Source organism: Vombatus ursinus, unplaced genomic scaffold (genome assembly GCF_900497805.2).
Source record: "Vombatus ursinus unplaced genomic scaffold, bare-nosed wombat genome assembly UNPS02000582.1, whole genome shotgun sequence".
Taxonomy (NCBI): domain Eukaryota; kingdom Metazoa; phylum Chordata; class Mammalia; order Diprotodontia; family Vombatidae; genus Vombatus; species Vombatus ursinus.
The window spans coordinates 37,934,607-37,961,993 of record NW_020940360.1 but is presented as its reverse complement, the minus strand read 5'-3'; the positions used below and the strand labels follow the sequence as shown (position 1 = coordinate 37,961,993).

Here is a 27,387-nt window from a genome sequence, read left to right as displayed (position 1 = left end):
CAGGGCTTCCTAAAGAGGTAAAATTTAACGGAGGAAGAGGAAGAAGGAAAGAATTCTTAGAATCTAAAATGGGCAGGTAGCTTCAAGGTCTTTAGTTGAATACCCTCATTTCAGAGATGAGGAAACTGAGGCCCATAAAGGCAGCATTATATAGTACAAAGAACATTATACTTGGAACTGAGAGAGACCTGGATGGAAAGGTTGTCTGACAGTTTGTTTTATTTAAACTAAGCATTCAGAATTGTGTCTATTCAGTTTAATTGAATAAGCATTTATCAAACACCTAGGTATAAAGCACTGTGTAGGCATTAAGAAGTAAGAGATTAAAAAAGACATAAGCCTTACCCTAGAGGACAGGCAGGGGACTTAGATCATTTACACAGACAAATATAAAACAAGGTAGAGTGTTACAAGAGTAAAGGAGAGACAAAATATATCAAGCAAATCTTACACAGGCTGAAGCAGATGGCTTCAGTGGAGAAGGTAAGCACCTGAGCAAAACTTTGGAATAAAAAGATTTCAAAAGAACAAGATAAAAAAAGTATTCTAAGCATAGGGGATGGCTTGTGAGAAAAATTCTACAAGAAGGCATTTCAAGTTCAGGGAAGACAGAGTTGACTAAATTGGCTAGAAACCAGTGTGTGTGACAGGGAATAAGACTAGAAAGATCTATACCAGGTGTGGGGAACCTGCAGCCTTGAGGCTACATGTGGCCCTCTAGGTCCTCAAGTGCAGCCCTTTGACTGAATCCAAACTTCCCAGAACAAACCCCCTTAATAAAAAAATTTGTCCTGTAAAACTTGGACTCAGTCAAAAGGCTGCACCCAAGGACCTAGAAGGCCACATGTGGCCTCGAGGCTACAGGTTTCCACCCCTGGATATGATTATATGGCCATTAAAAAGAAATCGTTTCAAAGTTTCAGCAAACAACTTAACAAAAGCCATAGGAGGGGAGCCATCATTGTATAATGAATAGAGAAATAAGCCTCAGATGCAGGAAGACTTGGGATCAAGTCCCTCCTCCAACATACTGTTGACACAGGGAGAGTCACTCAACCTCTAAATATCTCACATTCCTGGGAAACTTTCTAAGACATAAAATAGCTGCCACTCTGCACTGGTAGAGTGAGTCCCCTTTCGAGCAGTTCTCTATAGATGTTGGGGTGGGCAAAGATATATTACAAAATGATTCACAAAAGAAAAACTTATATTTTCTGCTTTTGTCCCAGGAAATCTTTTTTGTTTAATCCCTAAAGCCCTCAAGTGAGAAAATAGGTTAAGACAAAGCTGATTTATCAAATTACTGAGCTGCCAAAAGGAATTCTGTCAGTGGAAGAGCTAGGGAAAAAATATGTTCTAATTTTTAGTTGTAAATCCTTAGAGATTTAGCAGATACCAGCTGTAAATCATTGTATTTATTTCTTTGAATACACAAAACAGCATGGTGGGGGATTCAAGTACTGAACTAGTTAAAGTCATCTATAACATAAAGGATTACAAATATACATAACACAATGATAATGAAAAAGGGAATAAAAAACGTCTTTAGTATTGGCAAAAGTACACCATGTTCTATGTCTTCATTTCAAAACATGAATTTTACACCGACTTACCATTTGGAGACAAAGTCACTGCAGGCATTGAATGCATACTGGGTTCTGCTATGTATTTAAAATCTACAGGAATGTCCCTGCAAACCAAGAAACATATAAGGTAAAAACTGAAGAAATTTCTTCAAAAGAAGGAATGTCTAAACTGTTTCCTGTTAAGAAAATCATGAAACACGAGGGGTTAATAGACTAAGAAATGCTGGAATAGTATTGGAATTTTAAAAAAGTACTGAAACTTCCTCATAAAGCTTCTTGGAAAAAGAAAATTATATTGCTTGTAACAACACTTATTGATAATTACAACAAAATTAACATTGTTAGTGACATGTAAAGCAGTGAACAGACTGGAAAACACTTTTAATTCGAAAAATAATATAGATGTAGTTTCCATTTCAATCATCAATCAAGTCTGTATTTTTATTGTATTTAGAACCAAACTCAGCCAAAAGAGCTAAAAAAAAAAAAAAATGGTCAACCTATTTAGCAAATTTCTTTGCACTTAGCCAGGTTGTTCTTCTGTAACATATCACATCCCTTTGCTGAAGCACCCATAATTCTGGTTGGTAGGATTTAACAGAACTTATACTCTATTGGCACTAGCCTACGAGAACTTAGTGTCAATGCTACATCATAAGGAAGCATGGGAATAGGATCTGAGTGAAGATTGCGAGCTGTTCCATTCTCCAGCCCAATATATAATAATACGATGACAACTAGTATCTTACGTAGTTTCAAAAGTAAGAATCGTATGGTCTGAAGATGTCTCTCTTGAAACAGAGAAATCAAAGGCTGGGTGAGCACTTGTCAGATATGTAGGGGGAGAGGGGAAGAGTCTTATTCACACAGAAACTGGATTTGATGACCTCTAAGGCCCCTCCAATTCTGAGGTCCTCTGAAGAGATTGTTGTATCTTCTCATGGATTTTTAAGGAAGATTGTAAAAGCAAAATAAGATCCTTCTATTTGAAAAGAATGGGCAGCTTTTAGGGAAAAATAATTCATAACATTTCATAAAATTGCCAATAGGCTAAATCAATTTATAATAGTCATACTTTTACATCTATTTGAAAGCTGCATAATGTTCTTAGCTTGTGAGAAAAACCATGTGTGTTAGTTAAAGATACAAGGGAATCTGGCCAAAGATTACATTTGTACCTCTGGTCATAAATATGCAAGGCAAGATTCAATGAAAACCTAGGCAAACTGCTGAGGAAAACAAACAAACAAACTCAGATTTGCATATCCTTCTAATGGGGTGTGGCATGGTGGGGGTGGAGCACAGTTACTGTATATGATAGTATAAAAACCTCACTGACAAGGCAGACTCCAAAGGCAGTATTATTTTCAAAGGGTTGTATTTTTTCTGATTTGTCTTTGGTTGTCCATTTCCCTACTGTTTGTTTAGCATAAACTGTGTCAGACTTCACTAGGATGGAAACTCACCATTCCCAAACACGTAGGCTCTTATCGTCAGAAGTGCTCACAAACCTCCTATTCTCATCCACAAACACAATGGTGTTGACAGCTCCCAAATGCCTATCGTATTCTTGCACGATCTCCCCACTTCTGATGTCCCACTGCAGGTTGAACAGCAGAGTACAAAGAAGTTAGAAATGGTGCACAATTATTAAAACAACAGGATAAAAATTCACTAAGTTTGGGAAGCACAGGGGAGAAGATGACAAACATCAAGTTCTCAAGAGTTTGTTGATTCTTAAAAAAAATGTGACTGACTACAAACCAGTTTTTTTTTTTAAATACAAAATTTCTAATTATATATTGTGGGCAATTTCTCTGAAAATCTCAGCTGGAAACATAATATGTAGGTCTAAAATATTAAGATTTTTTTATTTCATAAACACTTACTTGTACAATCTTCTTATCTGACATACCAGCCACAAAAAGATTCTGTTTATCTTCATCAGGATTGAACTTCACACAATAAGGAACTTTCCGGTTTGTAAATCTTGATATACACTGACCTAAAATCAAAACCCCAAATTACCTGTCAATTTGACCATTTAAAAGCAAACTTGAGTTAAGCCTATTGATATAATAAAACTTTCATGAAGGACAAACAGCTTGCTTGTTTCAAAACTTTAGGCTATCTTATTTTTCTTCTCAAATTATAATCAGTTTTTTACTAAAGAAGCTAAGGAAGGAATTTCTAAAATTCACAGTGAATGGAAAGTGTGCACAAGTCTCAGAAATAAGAAAAATTACAATTAAGTAGTGATCTTAGATATATGAAAAACTGGAATAATAAGGAGAATGAAAGCTCAGGCTAATGAGACAGTTAATGCATCATGTAAAGCTAACTTGTCTAAAGAAGGGTAGAGAGGCATCACTAGGACAATATACTAAACAGTTGAAGCTATTCCAACAGAAAGCATTTTGAGAAGATTTCATATTTGCTAATCTCTGAAAATGTCTGCTTATGAAGAGAAATAAAATGGATATAAAATCACTTTTATTCATTATATTAACCCCCCCTCAATTAATAGTGCAATTTTCTTTGTGAAAGACCATTTGCAAATTGAAATTTAACTCTTCAAGAGTTGTCAGAAGTAGCAAGGAAAAATTTAAGAATGATAACATTTTACTGTAAGCAAACTGAAAAATTCTAACAAGCTAAACAATTACATAGTAATTTGGCTATATTACTTTGAAAATTTTACCTGTCTCCGTGTCCCAGAGCTTAAGATATCTGTCATATGCTGCACTGAGGAACTGAGTTCCTACACCATTAAAGCAGATATCTCTAACAGCTTTACTGTGACCTAAGGATAAATAAAAAAACTGGTGATGAGGAGGAGAGAAAAGTTAATTTTCTCTTAGAATATAAACTCCAAGAAATAAACTAAATATTTTAGTATACTGGGACTGATAGTTTAAAAAAATTACTATAGCATTTCCTAACAGTCAGTATAAAACATCCAATAGTTAAAGGTATGCAACTTAATAAGCCAATTACTGTCAAGAAGAAAGGCAGAAACTGATTTTTTGGCGTTGGTTGCTTCTGAAATGGCATGTTCTGAACTATGAGTCACACTTATGATGTATTTTGATACATGTGAACCAAGTAATTTATCTTCTTTTAAAGGGAGAGAGGCAAAACACCCAGAACAAAAAAAAAAAGAAAAAAAGAGAGACAGGAAATGTTAAATGGTTCAATCAAAGCAGACACTTTATTTGATTTGGTAAAAAGGAACCTGAATGATCAGATGATGGGGAATAACTATGTGGCCATCATCTTCCTAAGAGTCTTTCCCCTGTGTCTTCAGAAAACAGTTCCTTCTCTCTCAATATGGCGGAGGCCTACACTGTTCCCTTTTGGTGCTGTTTCCAGGATCGGATTCATATTCTTGCAGGTTTCCCTCATTTTACTTCCTGTGGGTACTTAAAGACATCAGCAAGCTTTTGGCTAATGAAAAGAGGCTGATAGAGGAGTGGAAAAGCTAGCTATGTAAGACTGCCATTCACAAATAATATCTGACAAGTACCTTAAAAAAACTCAACAACCTATAAAGTTTGTACCACATCATTCGTGTATAAATGCCACTGAAAGACTTCAATATCTTTCAAAAAGATAAACAGTTTAATCAATTACCCTATTTATCTGCAGAGTTCTATATGTAAAGTGATACTAATACTAGCATGGCATTTTCAGAATAGAGTCACCCAAAACAGGGCATTACATAGATACAAGGATACATAATTAGAATCAATGTATCTATGGCTGGTGCCAGATTCAAAGCTAAAAGTGCTTTTGGTAACAATATAATAAATTCTTTCTCTTCACAAAAGTCCATGTTTGTGACTAACAGATTCAATACCACCTCAGTATCAACTAAAAACAAGCAAAATGCCCAACATTGCTTTCACTTGCTAAATTAGCTTGGTCACTTCTTTATTCTCCCTAGGGGCTTCTACACTTTATTTCCAAATGCAGATTCCATGGACATGAAACACCCTTACACTGATTTCCTCTTCCCCAAAGAGTTTTTCCCCCACTGATACTCACCAATCCAAATGAAGCATTTTTGCTAGGCTGCAAAGATCAATAATAATAGTACCCTTGAGTGGTTTACTCCCTACCTATGAACAAGTGAATACAGCCATAAAACTTTCTTCTTCTATGAAAGATATATATAAATCATCTGGCAGCAGACTGACACCTAATTACTACCAGCTATCTAACTTCACCATGAACAGTCAATGCACAAATGGGACAAACAGATTTCTTACAACAAGCCTTGCTAACAGAAGAATGGTTAATAGTAAAATCACATGATCAGGAGTGCTATTTTTGGATACAAAATACATTACTCCACAACTAAAACTTATGTGTATATGTATGTGCGTGTACACACACACACATGAATATATATATACCCCTATATACACACAGAATACATACTATACACTTATACATAATGTGTATACACACACACACACATATATGTATATACATATATAAAGAGAGAAATATTACCAACAAACGTTCTCAAACAGCGCCGATCTCCATAAACTTCCCATAGCTGTGAAAAAAATGGAAATATTAAACTGCACTCATAAGTTCAGTAAAATGACAAGTTTTATTATTAACAGTCATGGTCGTAGAAGCATGGAGATATGCTACTGGTTTTGAAATTTAACTATTTTGTTCTATTCATTTAAAACCATAAAGTTCTTTAATAATAGCCAAAAAAAGTCAAAAGAAATTCTGCCCACAACTTCCAAATCTCGTATCCAGGAGAAATATGTTATGATTATATAAAATCTAATATGCTTACAATTACTCTGTAATTACCTAAAACTGATCTTTTCTCAGGGTTAAGGGGAATACAATGCCAATCTGCATACATAATAATACAGATGTTAGGCAGAAACTAATGGCTTAAATCTCGGACTTCCTTGCTTATATGTTTTAAGCTCCTATAGGCAAGTGGTCAAATGGCTGCTCTAGTCAGAGGAAGCTACTACTTCATGGACTCCTCTCCTTCATATATTTAGGTTTACAGTTATGAAAAATTTATGAAGGATGAATTTTTAATACAGAAGTTTTTGAACCCCAAGACCACTACGGGGCTGACATTTCTCAAACTACCATAACATTTCAGGTATGCACAAAACACATAAAAATACACATTCTGATTTTGTCTGTCTTAGTATGTAAGTTGGCCCTTTCAGGTTAAAAAGAAAGACTAAAGCTGCAGTTGACTTACATGTTGAGTGTACTGGCAAAGAGCCTTACCTATACTGATTTTGTCATTGTTGCTATAGTACCAGCTCAGTGGTCAGAGATCACTTACCAGGATACACAAAGCACCAGAGGTATTTCTGCTACCTCTTGAGAGCCACTGTCAAGAAGAGTTGTGGGTCCCAATTCTGCCTTCATCCCTTCCAACATTTGTCACTTTCCCCTTCCATAATTTTAGCCAATCTGGTAAGTGTAAAATGATAGCTCTAGGTTGTTTTAATTTGCATTTCTCTAATCAATAATGATTTAGAGCATTTTTTCATATGAGTATAAATTGTTTTGATTTCTTCAGTTATTAACCTATACCCTTTGACCCAGCAATACCACTACTTGGTCTATTTCTGAAGATAATTAGGGAAAAAGAAAAAGAACCCATATGTTCTAAAATGTTTATAGCAGCTCTCTTTGTGGTGGCAAAGAACTGGCAATTGTAGGGTGCCCCTCAATTGGGGAATGGCTGAACAAGTTGTGGTATATGATTATGATGGAATACTACTGTGCTATGAGAAATGATTAGCTCAATGATTTTAGAAAAACATGGGAAGACTTGTGTGAAATAATGAAGAGCGAAATGAGCAGAACCAAGAGAAGAGCAATATTGTTTTAAGAACAACTTTGAGCAAGTAAGTTTTTTTGATTCTTATAAATATCCAAATTAACTATAAAGGACATATGAAGAAAGATGTTACCTGCACCTAGAAAAAGAACTGATAAAAAGACGTATAGAACAATTACACACACACACACACACACACACACACACACACACACACCCCAATTTGTGTCTAATGTTAATCATCTCCAGGGCAGTGGAGGGAAGAAAAAAAATTTACATAATAATTTTGTTGTATATTTGAAAGGAATAGCAAGTTGTGCATAGTAGATTTAGAGTTTCATGTGCAATCATGTTTTTAAATTGTACTATGTTACGGAAATGTTTGTCTATTCCATAAACTAAAAATAAAATTCAAAAACAAAACCAAAATTTAAAAAAAAAAAAAAAAAAAAAGAATAGTTGTGGGTCAAAAAGGCTACCCATGTTGAATACAATTAATGGATGGATTTTTATATGGAGAAATTAATATCAGCCTATACTCCAGGTCCACTTATACCCTTTGAAATATAGTTTAAACAACTGAAAAGATGTGCCTGATAGTGAGATAATAAATCCTTGTCATTGGACATTTTCTATATGACAAGAGACATGAATGGTAAATGAATTCCAGACAAGAATGCTTTCTGAGAAAAAGTTAAGAATAGTTGTAGAGGAAAAAAGCTTTGGGTAAGTGTCTTTGGTCAGAAAGAGGTAACAGGGAAAGATAGTTTGGTAGGTAGTCTCTAAGGCCCTTTTGTATTGCTATCGAGCTGTAGCCTTTTAAAGTTAGCCATTTTAAAATGGTTTTGAAGAGCAGAATAGACATTTTTCTATTGGTGTTATTAATCATTTTTTGAGGAGCTAGACTAACTAATGTGCCAGACAAGTAACAGAATTGATAAGCCAAATTAAACTTTAAAAACTAATATGCCCCCCAAACCAACAATGAAAGTACAGAACTGATTACAAATTTAATACAAAACCACCCAGAAAATCTCAACAACTAAAATGGGAAAATGTTGTACATGATAAAGAACCTAGAAGCTTTAAGCTAATCTTAAAACTCAGGTCTTGTCAGTTACTAGAGCTTAAAGAAACATTATTTACATTACGGAAAAAAAAAGATCTGCACAATTTAAGAACAAAACAATTATTTTCCTCACCCAAGTTTCTTTTTATTTATTCATTCAAATTGAATATGTGAGTCTGTTATCATGCATATTGATCTCATATAATAAAAGAACCATAGAAGAATATCTACTAATGTTCAACATTTATTTGTTTGAGCCTGAAATTGTGATTTCATAAACCTGGAAAGTGGACAGTAATGGAATTCCCTTTATCAATGAAGGCTGGCCAAATGTCCTGCAACTTACAGTTTTTAGAGAGTGGTCTGATATGAATGCCAGTGAAAAAAGATAACTGAAATATTATCATAAATGCTATTTTTTTGCAACAGTAGCTCAAACTGGTAATGTCACACATACTTATTTTAGTATTTAAAAAAATTACAAAAAGTCCAGAAAAGTCTTAAACACCACATTAGAACAGATAAAGCTAGCAAAATTTAATATTTTTGTTACATGTAAACTAATGTCTCTTTATGAAAATGGGCAGAGAATGACTGGAGAAATGGCATGTGCCAGAGCCAAGAGTATGAAAGAGGAAAAATAATGGCCTTTTGGGATAAACTACAAAAAGGTAGGAGTTTGGGCACTAAATTACTTTAAAGAAGGTAGGAGTAGACTGAAGAGAAACAGAAAGAAGCTGTGTATGAGAACAAAGCCCAGGGCTTTTTTAGCACAAAGTACTGTGGAACAAAGTAAAGGTTCTAGATTACAATAAGAAAAAAGGTACAAGTAAGCAGCAATAGGTAACAATTGAAATTAAGGGTAAGAAAAACCACAATATTATATCTAGCTTTTATTATTTCTTCAAATCCTACTCTGTATTGTTTTTAAAGGACAACAGAGTTAGAGATAAAAGGGATCTCAGAAGCCAGTCCAACACCCTCATCTTATGGCTGAGAAAACTGAGGCTCAGTGATTGAGGTGAAGTAATTTCCTTGGGGTCACTGGGCTAGTCAGCACTGGAGACTGAATACAAATCCCAGTCCTTTGACTCCAGAGCCAGAGTTCTTTCCACTCCATGGTGGTGTTTCCCACCTTCTTTAGAGGTGGGTCCCTTGTGTGGTCCAGCAGCAGCTGTGGCTGCTGCCATGTGTGAGAAGATAACCAGGAATGAGAAGGCTTCTGGGGCAGTCTAGGCTCTGTCACTCTACTCTCTCTGTGACCCTTAACTTCTCAGAACCTCAATTTCCTCATCTGCCAAGTGAAGATAATAACAGCTGTCCTCCTAACCTCATAGGGCTGCTGGAAGGAGTTTGCTATGTGTGAAAGATTAAAATGAGGTACTGAATACAAGGGGGCAGCTAGATGGTGCAGTAGAGAATGCTGTTTGCCTCAGTTTCCTCATCTGTAAAATGAGTTGGAGAAGGAAATGGCAAAACACTTCAGTATCTCTGCCAAGAAAACTCCAAATAGGGTCACAAAGAGTTGAACACGACTGAACAATCATTGAATGTCAAAGTTCTTTGAAAAGGATAAAATACCTTAGACATAACGTGAGGCAATATTGGTGATGAGTTCAAAATATGTTTTAATAATTTATAAAATATAAAAAAATTAATCCATATAATCTCACTTATCTAAGCTTTCCAAAAAACCCAACTGGTTGACTCAAGAACCTTAAACAAGATACCACCCATCTATATTATCTAATATATGGTTATCTAAATTTCAAGCATAGTGGCCTATGAGAAAATAATCTGCCTCCTAAGAGCTAATTTGGCAAACCCAAATGTAAAATGATGGTGAAGGTCACAAATTTTCAAGCAAAAGTGCTAGTTATATATAGGATGTCCTAAAAATCTCGGTGCAGTTTTCAGCTAGTAAGACCTAAGCCTTTAAATAGCTTCAAAGCAATTTAAAAGTTATTAAAGCTTAAAGCTGCACCAAAACTTTTGGGACACCTATGCAATATTCCTATTTTATTCAGCTCAGTGATGACAAATTCGAAATATCTCACCTTAATTTTGCAGTCCATGGAACAAGACAGTAACAAATGGCCAGAAAGAGGAAACAGCCTGACAGCACTGACACCCTTTAAATGAACATTACAATAATTAATTGGAAAAAGGAAAAAAAAAACATATATTGAAATAAGAAATGAAAAAAAAAAGGATTTTTAATAGAAATTTACTAGTCTCTCCTTCCCTGCAAAAATTATGTCCTCAACTAAACTTAATAATAAATTCAGGAACAGATGCCCTGCTGCAAACACAGCTTTTGAAGTCCCTTGAAAAAAACAAACAACAACAAAAAACCAATTGATACTCATTGGGAGGGCACTGCTGATTTATTCAAACAGTTGATTTACCCCTTCCCCCTCCCAAATGCAGTATGACAGCTCTTTGTAAAAAGCTGCAAATTGTGGGTCTTGGAATGAGTACAACCAACAAAGAATTTCAATATAAAATGCCTCCTACCTTCTTTCCATCTAAATCCTTCAGAATAAATTTGTTTATAAGCCTAAAATGTCAATTATTTGCCTCTGTTGAATATTTTGTTTTTTATTGAGTTAGTCTGAATATTGCTACCTTCTCACCTGCTACTTTTTGCTCCTCCAACGTGAAAAGATCCCAACAGGGGACAGAAAGAGGAGGGTAGACCTTTGGTTACTGAAACTGAAGGGAGGGTTCAGTGACAGCACCCCTGCCTTGTTACTCAACAACTTCACTGTTTGCAGGGAGATGAATGCATTAGTGACTTCCAGGCACATCTCTATCCTTGACAAGAGACTCTGGGGAACTACAGGGAGGGTGGGGGAATATCGGTAGTTGTTACTGCTGTGCTTAAGTAAATCAGTATTAAAGATCAGCTGGTTGTTTGTGTTTAAATGGTTGGGAAACTCAATGTCAACCATTATTTCCAAAATTAATAACGGAATTTTCAAAACTGGCCTTTCTATAATGACATTACAACAAAATGGAAATAGCAGTTTCTACCTTTGTATGTCCAGACCAAACATGGATCTGTTTTTTCGGAAGATAACATTTCTCAGGTGGTACTGTAGAACGGAGATTAACACCGACATCTTGAGGAACATGAAGATAAGACCTGCCTTGATAGTCATACATTTCTTTGACTAAAAGAGAAGACAAAGGAAAAGAGAATAAATAAACTATTCACAAAAAAGTTATAAATTAAATAGCTCTGCAGTCATTTTAAAACAAGATTATGCCATTTTTAAGAGTTCATATTTACTTTTTAATAATACAAAGACTTGTGCAAGCTTAATTGATTGGAATTATAGCTATTATGAACAATTAGATGTATTGTCAAATTTCTAAATTGCTAAGAAAGGTCAGATATACACTTTTTAATAAGAAATCTCTTAGTCATGTCTACAATTTGGTGATTTATAAAATAGTTTATAACATAGTTGTGGAAGGAAAAGTCATTTGATTATACCTATATTTCTAAAGCTCCACAACTTATTTCTTCCCTCCGTGGACACAAGAGAGCAACTTTGTAGTAGACAGCTTCATGAGTTACCATGACAGAAAGAATCTGTAAACTGGTGGTCAACTTTATGGTAATAAGCTTCTCCAAACTTAGCTAGGCTGGTCCTTAGACAACAGCTTGTCCTTAAAAATGGCCTCAGAGTTTCTGCAACATGGAGGCCCTGCTAAAACTTAGAAAGGCAATACAGTGATTTGGAGCCAGAGGGGTCTGGGATTCAAATCCCACCTCCAACAACAACTAGCTAGTTGTCCATAAGCAAGTCACTTAAACTCTGAGACTTAGTTTCCTCATTTCTAAAACGGGAATAATAATAATAATAAAAATCATATCTGTCCCACCTATCTCAGTATTATTATGAGGATCAAATTAGATAATGGCAAGGGGGAGAAGGGAATAAGCATTTATATGGTGCCTACTCTGTGCTAAGCACTTTAATTTATCTCATTTGATTCTCACAACAACCCTTCAAGATAAGTGCTATTATCTCCATTTTACAATTGAGGAAACTGAGACAAACAGAGGTTAAATGACTTGCCAAGAGTCACACAACTAATAAGTGTCTGAGGCTGGATTTGAACTTAAGTCTTCCTAATTCCAGGCCCAGCACTCTTATCTACTGCACTGCCCAATACATGTAACGTGCTTTGTAAATTTCAAGCACTGTGTAAATATGAAGTATCCTTATATTAACCATTCAATTGGCTGAGACATTCAGAACCCAAGGCCAGTTCCAGGCCATGATGAGGCACTGGATTAGGAAAGAATTTAATTATAAACAGAAACTTTATCTACAATACTGAGAAGAAAAGAAATAACATTTAAGCATGAATAGATGGCATTTGTTGCAAGCCATCTTAAATCAGCAACAAAATGGAGTATAGATAGAAAAGTGATTTTCCAAGCAGGAGAAATGGTTTTTCCTTTTCCCACTTGCATCCTTTGTCTGAATCCTCTTCTAAACCACTTTTTTCTTAAATTCAGGGCAAATTTTCTAGTGGAAATACAAGAGTATCCACAGTGCTATAGTGGGTGCTCCGAGAAGATGAATGCAATTTCAAAGCCACATTGAGTATAAACATTTGTTATGAGATCCTTAAAATAACACTGATGTTTTAAAACATTTGAATTATTAAAACTTCAAGTGCTACTGTGTCAAATGAGAATCAAATCAGCATTCCACCTCAAAAAAGTATGGCTAATGATGTAAGAAATTGAAGGTTATTTAGGGTTTGTCTTCTTTCTTTACCATATTACTAACCATTAGCACCTCCATCAGAAATACAGAGGTAGAGAGAAAAAGTGAAAGAGAAACCAGTTACCTTTACCAGATTTCTTTTCAAAATTTAGAGAATGAAAATAATGGTTCCAAATTTTAATCAAAACTGCCCAGATTTAATTACTTAAGTTATTCTTGCCCCCATTAGTGAATACTTGAGTTCACTGACTTTAGTGTTGTAGAATTCACCTAGCATAAGAATCTAAATGTATAACTGGATGATTTTCAGTTAATGCTGAGGACAATCAGTGTCATCTGGACTGTGTACCTAGACCTACTTTTTTACAAAAAGCAGGCACTCAAAGTTTTCAATGTATGATTTAAAAGAGAAGTCAGTATAAAAAGTACATTACCATGTAAAATGGTCTTTTCTTCCCCAGGTTTGTCATCCTCATGTTTGCCTTTCTTTTGCCTCTTGGCTGTGATTTCATCTAATTCTTTCTGTTCTTCCTATAAAAATCAAGTACATTACTTTAAAATCCAAGTTCTAGATCTCACCTTACACTAAAATCATCTATAAGTTGTTTTAACAAGCCTGCTGACTATAACAAAGGGTCTTCTTATAGCACAAAAGTGGTGGCAAAGATAATGCCTAAGTTTAAAGTGGTCAAATTTCCCCTAAATTAGAAAAATGAGTATATTTTAAAGAGTAGAGAACTTTAGAATGGAAAATCATAACACATCTTGTTAATCAATAAGCATTAATTAAGCCTTTACTATGTGCCAGGCTCTGAGGAGCAAAGAAAAAAGCAAAATAAGTCATTACCCTCAAGGAACTTACATTCAAGAAAATGAACGAGGGTTTTGGTTTTAGGTACTTTTTCAACCTGACCGTAAGTTCCTTATGGCTAGGGATCACATTGTTTCTTTTGGAACTTAGTGTATAGTATAGTACTAGAAACATAGTAAGGGTTCAAATACTTTCCCCTGGTTGACTTATATTCATAAATATTTAGTGGTACCAATATCAGAATTATAAGACTGGTTTGGAATTTACGGCAGACATGATCTTAAAGTAATCCTAAAAATATAATATAAACAGAGTATCAGTGCTTAGTGAAAACATTCTTATATCCCTTAGAGAGTATAAACGTGTAAGGCCAATAAGAAATATTAGTGCTTACTTCTGAAGGTTTAGCTACTTCTTTTTCATCTACATATTTTGCCCAAGGTCCTAAGAAACCATCAATATTTGATGCATCATTTTCTTTGAACTTTTTTCTCTTTTCTGTTTTTTTCTGTCCAGTTTCAAACACAGTTAAACCTGTAAGACATCACAAACATATTTAGTAAAGAAAAGATGAGTTTTACATACACAGGGAGTGATAATGAATAGACAGTTTTCAAAGAATATATAACACAAGGCACAGCTTAACCACAGAGTCTTACCCCATAATTTGTAATCCATTCTTTTGGTAAGGAAGCTCTCTGGCCATTAAGGTGCTTTATGCATGCTGTTATAATATTTAAGTATTCTTAAACGTTTAATGAATCAGGAAATTGAGTAACTTTTCAATAACACAGAATCCTCTCTGAATGAACTTTACTTTGACCATAGTGCCTCCAATTTCAAAGAAACTAACAGTTTAATACTGCAAATTAAATAATGAATAAAACTTGTTACTAAGCTGTCAACTTGGACATTTTATTTATTTATTTTTTTATGAAGTGGTAGATTGTCATTTAAAAAACCTATTCAATTCAAAGCCAACTTCCAAAATGTTTTGGCTTCTTTATCATTTAATACAACATTACAAAGTAAATATGGCTGTATTAATATCAGTTTGTTATGTTTTCAAGTGATCTTAACATAAAGCTGACATCTAATTACAGAATTTTAGAGGTAGAGGGCATTTAGTTCAAACTGCTAACCAATGCAGAAATTTCTTCAGCAGCAAGGGGAAGGGAATAAATATCTATATAACGCCTTTTATGTGCCAGGCACAGGGCCAATTGCTTTATAAATATTATCTCATTTGATCCTCATAACAACCCTGTTATATTCCCATTTTAAAGTTAAGGAAACTGAGGCAAAGAGAGGTTAAGTGGCTTGCCCAGGGTTACATAGTAAGTATCTGAGGCCTGATTTGAACCCAGATCTTCCTAACTCCAGGCCTAGCACCTTATCCACCATCATATTTAGCTGCCAATGCTAGCACAACACTAACAGTCTTTCATTTACTTTCTACTTGAATACTTTCAAACATGGCAGTGGCAGGGAGAATTCATTATCTTACATGACAATTTATTCTATTGTTGTCCATTAGACATTGGAGAGCAGAGACTTTTACTTTTCCTTTAATTCCCAGTATTTAGCACAATGTCTGACACAGAGCTGCTTAATATTTACTATTTACTTTTTTTACTATTTTTTTTTACTATTGGACTACTGAATAGATCTAGTTATTATAAACTTGTTTTTTCTAATATTAAGCTAAAATTAGCTTCCCTGTAACCTCCATTAATTAATTGTTCCTAGTTCTGCCTTCTGTAGCAAGAACAAATCTCCTTCTCCTAGGACAGCATTTCTGGTGTTCCCTTAGCCTTTTTTTTTTTTCCAGGCCAGATACCCCGTTTCTTCATCTCTTCCTTAATATTTCCATACTTTTCACCATCTCAGATCTTATCCCTCTGGAAACACTTTGATTATCTCCTTAAAATATAGCACATAGCATTAAAATACTCCAAATGTGGCCACTAGCAAAGACCACAATAAGACTAATATTTGCTATAATCTGGATTTGATCATATGAACTTTATTCCCCCCACCCCAGGTATACCATACTGGTGGTCTGTAATAAGCTTATCTTTTAGCACAAGAACTATTGTCAACTCAGGTTTACACTATCCTGTACTTATGCAGTTTGTTTATTTAAACAAAGATATAGGATTTATTTTCTGTCAGAGATTCTATACTGCTATGGGCTTTTTTCCATCATCAAGAAAATATAAATATCTTTTACTATAATTTTTAAAATGTTCACATATGTCCAGTTAGTTACATTTTTAACAATGGCTTATTATGTAATTAGCCTTGAGTGATTTACAGTAAATGATGACAGAAACAGCCCAGATAATGAAATCCAGAGTCAATTCAATCCAATAAGCATTAGGTTATTTCACTCTTCCTGATGGTGAAGACTTTACGAATTACTGAGAAGTCAAGGTGGCTGAAACCATTGTTGTCCCCAGCAGATGGAGGACACAGAAATCTTCCTCTTATGAACACAGCCTTTCCATCTTCTAATGGTAACTCCTAGGTCAGGTGCCAGGGATGTACTACATTTGCCATGGCTGAACTGGAACCATCCTAGACCTGAAACTGTCTCTGTCCACGTGGAAAAGGAAACATAGGAAAGGCCAAAATAGAAAAGAGATCTGCAGGGAGGTAAACATGCTACAGATTATAAAAGAGGAAGGAAAGAAAAATTCTATCTTTGACTGAGAGTCTGAAGACAGCAGCAAAAGGTTACAAAAGCAGAGGAATTTAAATGGGTTGCTGGTGACACAGATACATTATGGTACAACATATTTCAGGGAATAAAATGGCTATACATTTATGTTTTAGTAAAAACTTGGAGCAAGTTGATGTTTAAAAAAAACTATATACAAATTATATTAATTATTTACTACACAGACATACATGTCCTGTTAGCATTGAACAGCTTTCCAAGTATTCAGGCTATACAACAGGCTATTATTCCCCCCACTTCTCCCTCCCTGAACCCCCCTGCCAGGCACCTGGAAAAACTATATGTATTATTATGAGAAGAAAATCGGTCCTTTCTATGGCACAAAAAGAAAACTGCTTAAATATAACCACACCTTCCAAAATCAGAAAAAAAATCAAGTACAGACTATACCTAGTTATTACTCTATAATGGGAGTGACCAATTTACAATAGAATTAAGTGCAAGGATGGACTTAATATTTATTGTTCAAATTCTAGCCTAGTTAAATATGGAAGGTGATGAATTTTTCTACTACAGCAACTCTTAAAGACCATCCATTAAGCTAGAGAAAGGCAGCATCCACACTGACAAAATTATAGATCCTTGACATAATGAAGCATGCAAGTATCAAATATTAAAATAATTTACCTTGATTTTTCTCAGCTTCTTCTACAGACCCAATATATTTAGTAGAAACTTGATGATTATCTAATGAGGGGTCCAATGCGTAACCTAAATTGAAAAAAAAAAGGGAGGCAAACTGTCATTTGAATTTTTTGCCAGTCACAATTTTATAACTGCATAAATAACTTCACATCCCATTTCCTCGACTAAAATGCATCAAAAATTCTCTTCACTTAATAACAATCATCTTTCTCTGTCATATATTTCTAGTTAAATCCATAATTAGAATTCTTAGTCTGGACTACAAAAAGTCTATAGCAGAAAAGGATAAATGCTATTCTTTCAGGAAATTAATCACACTAAAATTACTATGATCTTTGCTGGTTGTTTAAACCTTTGTCTAGTTTCTAATAAGATAGTAATACATGTATATACAAATATACTAAAAAGGTCAATCATAAAATAGTAATCACTTTTAATTATTTACTGATACCTAACATTCCAAGGTTTAGTTAGGAAAAGACCAAATATTTTTTTTAATTACATGAAATAGGGTAGGGAAGAGAACTTTTAAAAATTAACACCTTGTTGTACATTTTGCAAAAAGCTCATTTCTATTTTTGGTAAGAATATTTTCATTTCCTACCCTAAAATAATAGTTTATTTATAATCACTCCAGATTTGAGATATTTCAGTGGTAGGTGACTAATTTAAAAATACATTACCTACAGGTCTCTAGAGGGTTTTGGAAACAAGGAAAAAAGGGCCAAATACTAATCGAAAACAAATAACACATTTTATAATACTCTTTAAGCATATGCTACTTGAACATCCAAAGGCAACTTAATTTCCAGTATCATAAACCACCAAGGCCATAATTTGCTTCCACAGAGAACTTATATGGAATATTTTATTATAGATACTTTTTAGACATAGAGGGGGTGGGAGTTAGGAATAGTAAAAGTATGTATCTCTGTGGACATATGCAAGTTGATAGTTTTTATTCCTCAGCTAAAGTTTATTAATAAAGACTCTGCTTTCTCAAGAATCAAGATTTAAGTCAAATATACTTGATAATAAGTTCTTAATAAGCTAAATGGTACAGGTGCTCAACTCACCCTCTTGACATGCTAGAATAGAACCAACCACCTGGCTATTAGTTCATTTGCATTTACTTTTCAGCATTAAAATATTTTCTTAGCCAGAAGAGATAGCTTGATGGTAGGAAAGCAGCTTTGGAGTAGAATCCCTGAAATCACAGGTTCAAATCCCATGAGTCAATTTAGTCTTTCATTCCTTTAATGTACAGAAAATTCACTGTACATGATCTTTTTGAATGAGACTTTAAAGAAGTTAAAAAAAAATTAAGTTGATACCCCCACTAAAGAAGCAACACAACTATAAAGACTTGCATGGGAAGTAAACTAGTCTTTAAAATGGATCTTTCTCTACATACATACCTGTGCACTAAAGTTCTGGTGATAAATGAGACCGTTTTCTGGTTCTTCCTGCCTCCATGTATTCCCCAAATTCTGCTACAGTTTTTGTCTAGAAGGAGGAAACATACTCCCTCTTCTCTGTTCACCACTATCAATAAAACCCCTCCTTTTTTTGTACCCCCTTTCTAACCTTTCTGCATGGAAGAAAAAAAGTAGAGTTCATAAAATCACAGGAGTTAGAAGAGGCTTTAGAGATCACCCTCTAATATCAGAGATAAGGAAACTGGCCCAGGTTGGTTAAGTGACTTGCTCATGGCCACAGGGGCAGTAAGAAGCAGAGCCAGAAGCTATCAAATCAACCAACCAACAAGGATTTATTAAGTACCTGCTTTTTGCAAGACACTGTACTAAGCACTGTCAATAAAAAGAAAAAACAAACAAAAGTCCCTGCCCTCAAAGAGCTTATAGTCTAACGATAAGTATATAAGCATATATACAAAATGGTACAAGGTAGTTTTGAACCCAGGTCTTCTGACTCCAAATCCAGTGTCATTTTTGCTGCCTTATACAAAGTTCCCTCTATTTCCTAATTCCCTTGCATGCTTTCTTCAACAACCATTCAGTTCCAACCAACCCTATACTTCATATATGTATATAGAAAATGGAATAAAAATGCATGTGAGTGGACCATGAGGAAAAATTAATTTTCAAAGTAACAAAATATTTCTCAATTTTATGAAAGTTAACTATTCTTAAATAGAAAAGTATCCACCTAACCTGGCACACATACATAGATCTTGTGTAGTAACACAACCACAATACCAATTTGGATAACAGTGTATCATTCCTTAGAGTTTAAAATCCATTATATGTTTTTCTTTTATTTGTCATTATTTTTTACTTTCCTTTTTCAAAAATTCAATTTTTCCCTAAGGTAGGTAGAGAACGGTATACGTCTTTCACCATCAAGACAAAAAAAAAAAAAAAGAGAAGTTCTTATCTCAAATACTCATTAGGAGTAAGAGACTAAGTCTGGTTGAGATCTGCCTTAGAGAATTCTGACCTTTTTTCCACTGCACCATACTTTAGCCAATGAATATCTTTATTTTATTTCGTTATCAATACGTATAGTCTATTTTTTCCTTTTGAAGCTTGTCTTGTTTACTTAAAAAACAAAAATACTCTTATTAGCTTCCTTTTAGCAAATTTGTCTGGAATAGGCCCAATGTTAGGCAGATTTAAGACAGTCTACAAATTGGAGAAATTATAATTTTTGCCTAAAATTTCCCAAACTGTCTAATCATGGTATAATTGCTAGTACTTGGGGGAATAAAAAAGACAGAGTCAAAACATTCATTAAATTATTTAGTAAATCCGCTTCACACTGTTACAAGTTTCAACTCTTGCCACAACAAAGACAATCCTTATGAGCCTGTAATCTGCCAGATAGGACTTATACTTTATACCATTCGTTTGACATTGCGCCATCTAGTGATTAGACATGAATCAAAGGCTATTTTTAAAAGATTGAGGCTATTTTAAAAGTTAAGGGAATGATTCTCTCTGCTTGCTAAGAGAATATTTATTGAGAGAAAAAAGCAAGGCAATTATTAATGCCATTTGAAAAATGAGAAAACTGAAGGTCAGAATGGTTAAGTGATATACACAAGGTCAAACATTTAGTTACTAGAGTAGATGGGGCTCAATTTCTGGGTTTTTGACATCATATCTAGTGTGCCTTTTGCTACATGACCCTCCATTTTGGCACAGCTTCCAAGACCACTGTGAAGCAAGAAAAAAAAAACCACCTACTTTAAGCTGAGTGTAAAGAATAATAGACTAATTCATATTTCAGATGAGAATCAGACTTCTGCTTATTTCATTAACTCATTTTTCTTTGTACTTGATAACAAAGGGAATTAATGGTGGACAGTGCTGAATACTTTTTTCAGAACTTACTTATTTAGGCATATGAAATAAGAACTAACTACGGCTTTTGTCTTTGCTTGAGGACAAAAATCATTCTTTAAGACCTAGCTCAAATGTCTTTTCATCTACAAAGCCTACTCTGATTACTCCCCCGTCAGTAATAAGCCTGTTCTTACCACAGATTGTGAAGAGTTGTGCCTGTATTTCTCACATGCACATATTATTTTGTATTACAACTATTTGTGTATGCATCATATCCCCACAATGTGAAATCTATGAGGAGAGTTTAATATTTGTCTTTTTTCCAGATCTTAGTAAAATGTACTAAACATTGTACAGGTGCACGTGGATTAAAGTGATTACTATTGAAACCTAAAAACTGTGTGTAGAAAGATTCCAAAGTTTCATTTTCCAATTCATTTTTGAGAAGGAGGAAAAAAATGACAATACATTACCTAAGTACTGAAAAGTAATTTGAATTTGGAGTCAGGAAACTTGGCTTTGAATCCCAATTTTGTGACTTACCACTCCTGAATGAAGAAACTCCTTCTACCTATGAAGACCAACATCTTCTCAGTAATATATAGTCTAAGAGAGTTGCACAAGGCTCTGAGAGGTTAAAGAACTTTCCCAGAATCATAGATCCAGTTCATGTCACAGGCAAGACTTACACCTAGGTCTTCCTGGCTCCATGCCAGCTCTCTATCCACTACTCCATACTGTTTCTAAGCAACCCATAACTGCTTATTAACCCACAATGGGAATTAATATATTAGTAAACTCCAGGGAGTTTAGCAACAATTGTTTCCAAATGCTAATTTAAGTCTCTTATCTCCCAGCTTAAAAAAAGGAACAAAATAGATATGCACATGAAACAAATATGATATTCAAGAACTGTAGGCTAAAAAACCAGCAGATGTTATTTTTCTATCATTAAGAAATATCTACTCTTCTAATAAGGTTAAACTATAAGTCTCACCATAGGTTGCAAAAGTTCGCCTCTGCTGTTCAAACATGAAATCATTGATATGAGTTGGTTCAGCATATCCAGAAAGCATATTCCTAGGGGCAGCCATCTGTTGAGTCCTAAAGGGATTTTCTGGTCCAAACTGCAATATTACATGGAATTAAAACATAATTTAAAGAATTAGCTACATGCATGATAGCAGAAAATCTTTTTTGCTATATTATGATGAGAATTTCTGATGACCAAACTACTAAATTTCAATTCTTCCAAGTCTCTCTCCTCTCTAGATGTTTCAGGATTCCTTGGAGAAAATGGAAGTTTAAAGATTCAGCAAGAAAGAACAATGTTCATATTCAAGAATTAAGATTCTGTTTGCATTTCACAGAAAAGAATCATATTAACCTTCTGCCTTAAATTGTTTTTTTAAAAAAAATGCCTGGTAAGTTTGGCTCACTGCAAGCAATACAATCACACTTTCATTTACTGATATGCCTAATCAAAGTATAGTCTTTTAAGCATTTGGCTTTAGCACAAAGATCTATCTCACTTTGAGTAAACCTAATAAGAGTAAAGTCTCGATTAACTATAACATGACTGGTTAGAATAAATTTAGTCACAAAAACTAAATGTTTGAGAAATCTTTGGGAAGGATTTTATAAACCTGAATAAAAGCAAAGAGCCTTGCAATGTTATAGCAAGAAAGTCTGCTTAATAAAGAGTGGAAGCAATCTGGGTAAGTGGCTAAGAATGTCAATTTTTAGACTGTCAATAAACATTACAACATTAACTCTTGTTGCGTTAGATGTGAAATGACTGTCCAGCGACCAACAGGACTTACAACTGGGGGAACTGAATCAGATTCATATCGACATTTTCACTATAAAAGAAACCAGAAGACAAAAGGAATTTGTTGCTAACTGCAAGATTTGCCTTGAAAGGAGTTAGCAGAATTGGTTTCAACATGTTGAAAAACATCATTTGGAGAGATATTTAGTCATGTCACATTGTAGTATATATGATGAGCACAAGCAAAAAGAGTTGTATAATGACAGTTTCTGATTATATACCAACATCTCTTGCAAAGGATAATGAGACAGAAATTCTAAGACCTTCCAAATTAAATCAACATATATATATATGTGGGTATATATATATATATCTGTGTGTGTATATATATGTATACACACACACACACACTTTACTATTTTGTGATTTCAATGCAAAAGATGGCAAAATATATGCTGGAACATATGGCAAAGAAATAAAAGATGAAGGAGGCCAAAGGGTTGCAGACAATATATAAGCCTCATGACTATATATCATGAATTTATATATATATATATATATATTTTTTCATAAAAACAGCTCAGGTGCTAGATATGGCAACTATCAAATAATACTACATGATGAAATGGAATATATCTTGACAGGAAATAACTTGTTATTGATGGAGGTAGTACAATTTCTCAATCTGTTTTTGAAGCAACTACAATAAATACTATCTAAACAAATTATTGAAAAAAAGTGAAATGGTGAATCAAAGAAGAGACACTGAGAATATCACAATTTTCTAAGGACGATTTAACAAAACAAAATGCCTTAGTCAGCAAATATATGACCTCTCTTTGCCAAGTAGATAGAGAGAAGTGGCAGCTAAGGTCAATACTAGTTTAACATATAAATTAATTTGCAAAATCTTACAGATGAGTTAGGAGCACTACTGCTTTATAAAATACTGATAAGTGGTGGAGGGAAAAACAAATCTACAGAAAGCTAAGCAAGAGACCCAATTAGGCCAGATCTTTCCAAATTTACTTACGGATGAAACTGGAAACAGGACAGCAACAAGTTGAAATGAAAAAAAAATTGTCAAGTTTTCTTAAAACAAACTATTTTCTCTATCAATTATAACTGTACTTTAACATCATAGTTCCTGATGTCCTATGTTAGGAAGAAGAAAGAACAGTAAAGACAACAAAAATGGGAAAAGCTGCTAGGCTTGACTAGGAATACACAAAGGAAGTCTGTTGCTGGAGGTGACGATTTTCAAGATGTCTGAAAGAAGAAAGAATACCAAACAGCTAGAAAAAAACAAGGTCATTATTCCTACCCATAAAAGGTGACTGAGTAAGTATTAATTACTGACCCACATGCCTACTTCTCCATTTTTATAAAATCTTTACAAGTAATAGTCTACACACCTATTAAGGACATCCTTGGTGAAAGTACAAGAATACAGTAGGTCAGCCTTTTGCAAATGATATTCTACAATATACCACACTTTAACAGTAGCATAACTGACTAAAAAGGCACCAAACATACAAGATTCCACCGTATTTATTGTTTGTGGATAATGAAAAATGGATGAGTCTATGGAGCAAAATATCAAGGCAAAAGTCCTCCTGCAATAACAAAATGTCTCCCAAACATATGTTAAAATAATACCAGATTTTCTGAAAGAGAATAACAAACACAATTTTGCTATTCAACAGGTGGGGGAGGGGGGGAAGTGAAAGACTCTGGAAGTCAACATTTTAAAAAATGAATGTTAAAATTTTTTTACGTGTAGTTGAAAAAAATAAAATTTTGAAAAAAGATAATTTTGCATCATCCATCAGTACGTACAACTTAGCAAGATCCTGGAGATGGTCGATAAAAGGAGTCTAACGTCATTATGAAGGAAAGCAGTACTGCGATTACGAAACTACATAGTGCTTTTGATAACTACAAGTTTCTTCCTGAAACAAAAGCCTACCTTTTTTTTTTGCCTTTAATATTATGTACAAACTCCTCTGTTTGACATTTAAGGCTTTTCAGTGTGGCTCCAACCAGACTGATTTCCAGACAGACTTGCTCCCCCTCACAAATGCACTCTATGTTCCATTTAAACTGGCCTACTTGTTATTCCTCACACACCAATGTTCCATTCCTACTTCTGGGCTATTCTACAGGCTATCCCCATGCCTGGAATGTTTCCCTTCTTTCCTGCTGTCTCTTCAAACCCTAGTGCCCTTGAAGGTTCAGCTGAAGGGTTACTTCCAACACAAAAGCTTTCTTGATATCCCGTTATTAGCGCTCCCCCAACCACAGATATTACTCTACATTTACTTCTCTGTATACATATTGTTTTCTTCATAGAATAAGCTCCTTTAGAATACAATCTGTTTTGCTGGTATCCCTGGCATCTAGCACACAGTGCCTGGTACAAATTAGATACTGACTAAATGAATCGACAACACCAATATTTTTCCAGTGACAATATATAGTTATGAATGGAATACCAATCAAGATGTAAAGTCATAGATCATTCATTCAAAGGGCGATAGAGATGGGTATGGTGGGTATGGATTGGCTGAAACATACCACCCGTGTTTAAAAGATACCAAACAGAAGTATGATCAGAAAAGAAACTGGGCTGTCATGAATCAAGCAGACAAGTCTATGCACTTCACTGATGTGGAAATATTGCCAAGAAAGCTAATGGAAGGCCCCAGCACATCAAGTAGATCCACTGTGGAGGATTTATTGGAGGAATGTACAAGGGTAGCATAAGAGGCATGGACTCCTGAGTTTAAAAAAAAAAAAAGCTATCCACCTCAAGAGAGGGAACCAATGAACTGAGTGCAAAGTGAAGTGTAATTTTCCCTTTTTCTGTGCTTTTTTTTGGGTGACATGGCTAAGATGGAAATACGTTTTCTGATGTCACTGATGATGATATTACACATATATAGCTGATATCATTTTGCTTGGCTCCTCTGTGGAGGAAGAGGGGTGGGAGAAAGAAAATCTGGAACTCAAAATTTAGAAAGAAAAGAATGCTAAAAATAAATAAATAATAAATTTGAATTAAAAAAAATTTAAATAAAGGCTTTAAGGTTCACAAAGTGCTGTATACAGAGTATCTAAAATGTCTTAGTGTAGTTAGAAGCTTATTACTGCATTATGTCTTTTGGGACACCTTATACATAATCTGATTTGATCCTCCAATCTATTATTCTCATTTTACTGATAACAAAACTGAAGCAGACAGAGGTTAAGTGACTTGCCTAGAATCATATAGGTAGTTAAGTGTCTGAGGAAAGATTTGCACCCAGGTTCTCCTAACTCCAAGTTCAGCACTCTTATCTACTACTCCACCTAGCTGTCTCTGACTTTTCCAGAGACACAGACAATATGTGCCAGAGTTGGGACTTGAACTCTAAGTCCTCCTTACTAGAAGGCCAGTTTGCACTACGCTTTACCAAATGGCTGGTTTTCCTGAATTGCTCCCCCCACCCTCATCCCCCCCCCCCTTTTAAAATCTTTGTTACAAAGGTTGGGTAGGAGAGGAGGAAGGGATATATTAGGAAATTATTGTAATATAACAACAAAAGACATCAATAAAGTTAAGAAAAAGAATACTCTGTGGTTACAAATGATAGAAAACCATGATTTTGGAAAAAAAAATCAAAATTATAAGTACCCCAAAAGGCAATGGAAAGATGTATGGGGCTGTAAGTACAACGCAACATATTATCAGTGATGACTTACACTATTTCTCATATGTAAAAGCCATCAAAGGCAGGTAGGCCAGTCATACAGTGAGCATGGCAGACAACAGATGGACAGACTAATTGCTACACTAATAGATAACCTCCTGAGGTGAGCAGCCTGTCAAGAAGCCCAGATACTTAGAAATCATCTTATTCTGTTCTAATGCACAAGTGAAGAAGGCAACTGTCTTTCTCAACCCTGAAGCTTGCAAAGGCAAAGCCAGAAATCTTTTTGAAATGAATGCTGCCCCAATTTTACACTTATCTGGCATGGATGTGACAATAGACAAGATAGATTAGGAAGGACAAACCAAGAAGTTGCTAGAATTAATGGAAAGCTGAGATAACAAAAGAATCATGGGGTGGGCCACCAGCATGTTGGATGGGTTTTCTATGGAATACTGACTTAAAATCATAGACAGGAAACACACAGGAGAAGGCATGGAAGGGAGAAGTGGTATTATAACACAGTAGAATTATCACTAGACTAGGAGTCAGAAGAGCTAGTTTCTGCTTTGCCACTCACTTTCTGTGGCAAGTCATTTCTCTCTGCTCCCTTTTCGTCATCTGCAAAACAAGGGGGTTGGACCAAATGATCTCTAAGATCCCTTCTACTTCTAATATTCTGTGGTTAGAATCTGTAATGGTGAACGGAACTATCTAAATGCGTTATCTAAACATTTAAATAAAAATCCACACTAAGAATAATTGAATACTTAGGTACTTACTTAATAAATATCTTTTCTCTCTCTTTTTTTTTTTGTTCTAGACTGGTGATTTCATTTGGATCTATGACTTTATTGGTGTTGGAATTCCTAGAAAGAAAAGTCTCTCGGGGGCAGCTAGGTGGCGCAGTGGATAGAGCACCAACCCTGGAGACAGGAGGACCTGAGTTCAAATCCGAACTCAGACACTTAACACTCACTAGCTGTGTGACTCTGGGCAAGTCATTTAATCCCATTGCCTAGCAAAATACAAAAAAAAAAAAAAAGTCTCTCAAAGAAGACTGTCTACTATTTTGCAACTTATAATCTTAGACTTAAACTAAAATTAAGTAGAGCAAAAATTTACAGCAAAAAAGACATGTTAAATGGTACTAAAGCCAACCACTTGTC

General features: G+C 34.7%; 2 protein-coding genes across 2 annotated transcripts in view; one reads left to right on the top strand and one right to left on the bottom strand.

Moving 5' to 3' along the window:
* METTL24 (methyltransferase like 24) overlaps positions 1-27,080 on the top strand; it is a 228,566-nt gene extending 201,486 nt beyond the window's left edge. The window contains exon 6 of the mRNA XM_027855690.1: positions 27,042-27,080. Coding sequence (XP_027711491.1) covers position 27,042 — 1 coding nt within the window. The 3' untranslated portion in view covers positions 27,043-27,080. The remainder of the gene's footprint in view (positions 1-27,041) is intronic.
* The window catches only part of CDC40 (cell division cycle 40), a 50,894-nt gene that overhangs the window by 3,809 nt on the left and 19,698 nt on the right, over positions 1-27,387 (bottom strand). The window contains exons 3-13 of the mRNA XM_027855682.1: positions 21,753-21,882; positions 17,430-17,513; positions 14,454-14,593; positions 13,683-13,779; positions 11,534-11,673; positions 10,555-10,629; positions 6,105-6,150; positions 4,288-4,389; positions 3,476-3,591; positions 3,053-3,186; positions 1,614-1,690 (exon numbers count right to left, since the gene is read on the bottom strand). Of these exons, the coding sequence (XP_027711483.1) occupies positions 1,614-1,690; positions 3,053-3,186; positions 3,476-3,591; positions 4,288-4,389; positions 6,105-6,150; positions 10,555-10,629; positions 11,534-11,673; positions 13,683-13,779; positions 14,454-14,593; positions 17,430-17,513; positions 21,753-21,882 (1,141 nt within the window). The remainder of the gene's footprint in view (positions 1-1,613; positions 1,691-3,052; positions 3,187-3,475; positions 3,592-4,287; positions 4,390-6,104; positions 6,151-10,554; positions 10,630-11,533; positions 11,674-13,682; positions 13,780-14,453; positions 14,594-17,429; positions 17,514-21,752; positions 21,883-27,387) is intronic.